At 49.3% G+C, this 2885-nt stretch overlaps 1 protein-coding gene across 1 annotated transcript; it reads left to right on the top strand.

Annotated features, from left to right (window-relative positions):
* Window positions 1-813: 813 nt before the first annotated feature.
* On the top strand, window positions 814-2885 carry FOMMEDRAFT_171651 (uncharacterized protein; the record flags this gene model as incomplete). The annotated part of the gene is made up of 2 exons (XM_007272266.1): window positions 814-1326; window positions 1359-2885. Coding segments are annotated over 2 exons (2040 nt in total), but the record flags the coding sequence as incomplete, so codon positions are not given.

The following is a 2885-nucleotide window of genomic DNA, read 5'->3' as shown; positions in this document are numbered from 1 at the left end:
TAAAAATACAGATTTGAGCACATAGATAGATTAAGCTTACTCTACCCCACAAAAGTATGTTTTTGATTCTAAAAATATTGAGATTTGAGTAACTTATTTCCAAAAAAATAAAAACTTTTTTTTTTAATTGTCAAATGTACAGAAATACAATTTAGTGAAAATTTCAAAAAATTTTCTCAAATTTTTACTGCTTCAGCAAAACTAATATTATATAACATTGCCATATATAGTGTCTTACTAATTATTACCAATATAATATTGGTCAGCATTTTTGTCTATTTGTTATAAGAGTCAGAGGCTTATAATAAATACTTACTCTAATGATAAATATTCAAGATACAACCAAGTATTATTAATATATTGTTAATTTGTAGTACTAATAAAAGCTATACAAAACATTTCTAAGACCTTTTTTGTATGTTTTAAAAAAGGTCAATGTCCACAGCTCAATTTTTGCCAAAGGGTCCTTCCTAAAGGGGTAAGTGGCTGTGCTGTGACTGATGTGACACCCTATGTCGGGTTTATACTTTCTCTACCTTAGTTGACATGAAAGGATTCGTCATGCAAATACCCTGTCCTTCGCAAATACCAAGCTTGTCTAATTGTATTCATCTCAAAGTGTGAATCCATCATCGCCATCGCTCTTTCAATCGATACTCGCACAGTCCGATGTCTCTGTATTACCAATGCCGGACTCGGTCTCCTTAGCTTGGCTTTTCCTGGAACGACGGAAAGGCGCGGGCGAACGAAGAAAACGTCCAAGACGAAGGAAAAAAGCGAAGAAGAGCCGGGCGGGGAGTCCGGAAGAAAGCGATGCGAAATACGCATACACCGACGAAGAACCCGTTGTTCCGGTTGATAGGGCGGTCTGTTTCTCAAGAAGGCAAGGATAGAGATCGGGAGGCCGAGACACCGCCTCCACTACCTGCTCCTCCACCGCTACTGACGATCCTGCCGATTGCGGAACGCTTCGTACGATCAGGGACACTGACTGCAAACGGGAGTACTAATGGCACGTTGACGACAACGTCTTCGTCGTCGGATGCTAGTTCGAGCTCGAGCTTGGCCAAGTTGGCCAAGTCTTCCTCATCTATTTACCTCCGTTCAGTTGACAGTCTGAGTACGCTTGTTCCACCACATGACCCACTGCGCTCTGAGAGTCCCCGGAGCAACCGTAGTGCACCAAGTTGGATAGCTGTAACGACTACTGATAGGCAGGGTCGTTGGATCTTCCGAGGCCCGTGGGAGAACGGTGACATCAACGCAAATTCTCTGTCCGATGCACTTCATTTCTCGCGAGCAGCACGCGTTCAGAGCCCGGACATGGTAGCAACGACCGATCTGACTCTGGCCATGAGACGAGTGATGGTCATGACCAATCCACGTCGCCTACCGCCGTCACTACCTACAGCAGCCCGAGTCCGGAGTCGGGGAAGTCACCGACGAAGAGGATAACCAAGCTCTTCCCGTTCGGGCATTCGCGCGACAATGACAGCAACGGATCATCCTCATCGTCGAAGACTACAATCTCAAGCCCGAACCCACATCTTGGGCAGAGGGAATTGTCGATGGGGTTGCCGAATTCATTTGAGATTGCTGCCGCGTTGACGGCAACGGCGAAGGGTCTTTCGCCGATGCATTTACTCCCGAACCATAAACATGCGAACTTGGATGTGAGACGGTCTGATTCACCCGAATCGTTCATTATCATTAACGAAGAGGATGGGATCCCGGCTCCCATGCGGCAACAGCGCTTTGAGAACGCGAATGCTGGCTTCGATGTGAACGACTCGTCTGCCGTGCGTGGAAGGTCTGATACACCTTCCAGCCTCGCTGATCGACGACGCGCCAACTTGGACGTACTCGACCTCACACCGACTCAGAGCCGAGCAGGTTCACCAAGCCCTAGCCGTGATGAATTCCGAGCAGCACGAGCGAGTGTCCTCGCATACTACCAGGTCCCACCGCCATCCCCACCTCCAGCAGGACCCCTTCCTCCAAGACCAGACAGCGTAAACGACGCACCTTTCTCACGCCGCGGAAGTGATGACAACCAACTATTATCACCCGGTCGAGCCTACGCTTCACGTTCTCCGTCTCCTCTCGGTCCTGGTGGTCGATACTCGCGATCGCCTTCTCCAGGGATGGGTATGGGTCAAGTCCGTCGTGGACGAGAGTCCCCCTTCCCAACCCGTCCCATCCTCCCACCGCAAGACAGCCGAGAACTCTTTGAGCGCGTAGAACGATACAAAGCTCTATACGCTGCAGTTGACGCCGACGGTGCTGACGTACCCGAGGACGCATTTGTGGGTATGGACGAGTTCTTCGACAAACATAGTTCAGCGTATATCCGCGCTGCGCGTGCTCGTGGGGAGAAACGGGTGTATTTTGACGTCGTGAGGAGGTCGTATGAGGCTAGTCTGCGGAATAGTCATACGTTCTATGTGAATGGTCCTCATGCGACTTTGCCGCCGGAGATAGCTATCGAGCCTGCAGACGACTACGATCCTAGATACAACAACAACAATACCGACTTTGATGACGCAACGGACGAACGTCTCCGTTACTCCACCACACTGTCCGACGCCGAAGTAGCAGCTGCCGAACATCTTAACACATTAGAAACAGTCGTAGAAGAAGACTCTTCTTCCGACTCTCGTTCATTCGCAGCTTCTTCCGTATATTCACGGTACAGCGTATTGGACGAAGGAAAGAGCGCTGCAGTACGCGAAGGGTTTGTTAGGAGGGTTGCAGCACTGTATGGTCAGGATAAGTTGTTACGGGAGGAGATACCTGAGGTCCCGAAGATACCTAATGAGTTTCGCGATGCTGCGCCCGCTGCTGGACGGCCCCCGATTGAAAAGGCTGCTGCTGCGTTGAAGGTT

This window comes from Fomitiporia mediterranea, assembly GCF_000271605.1.
Source record: "Fomitiporia mediterranea MF3/22 unplaced genomic scaffold FOMMEscaffold_711, whole genome shotgun sequence".
NCBI lineage: Eukaryota > Fungi > Basidiomycota > Agaricomycetes > Hymenochaetales > Hymenochaetaceae > Fomitiporia > Fomitiporia mediterranea.
The sequence above is the reverse complement of the archived record's forward strand: the minus strand, read 5'-3'. Positions and strand labels throughout refer to the sequence as shown.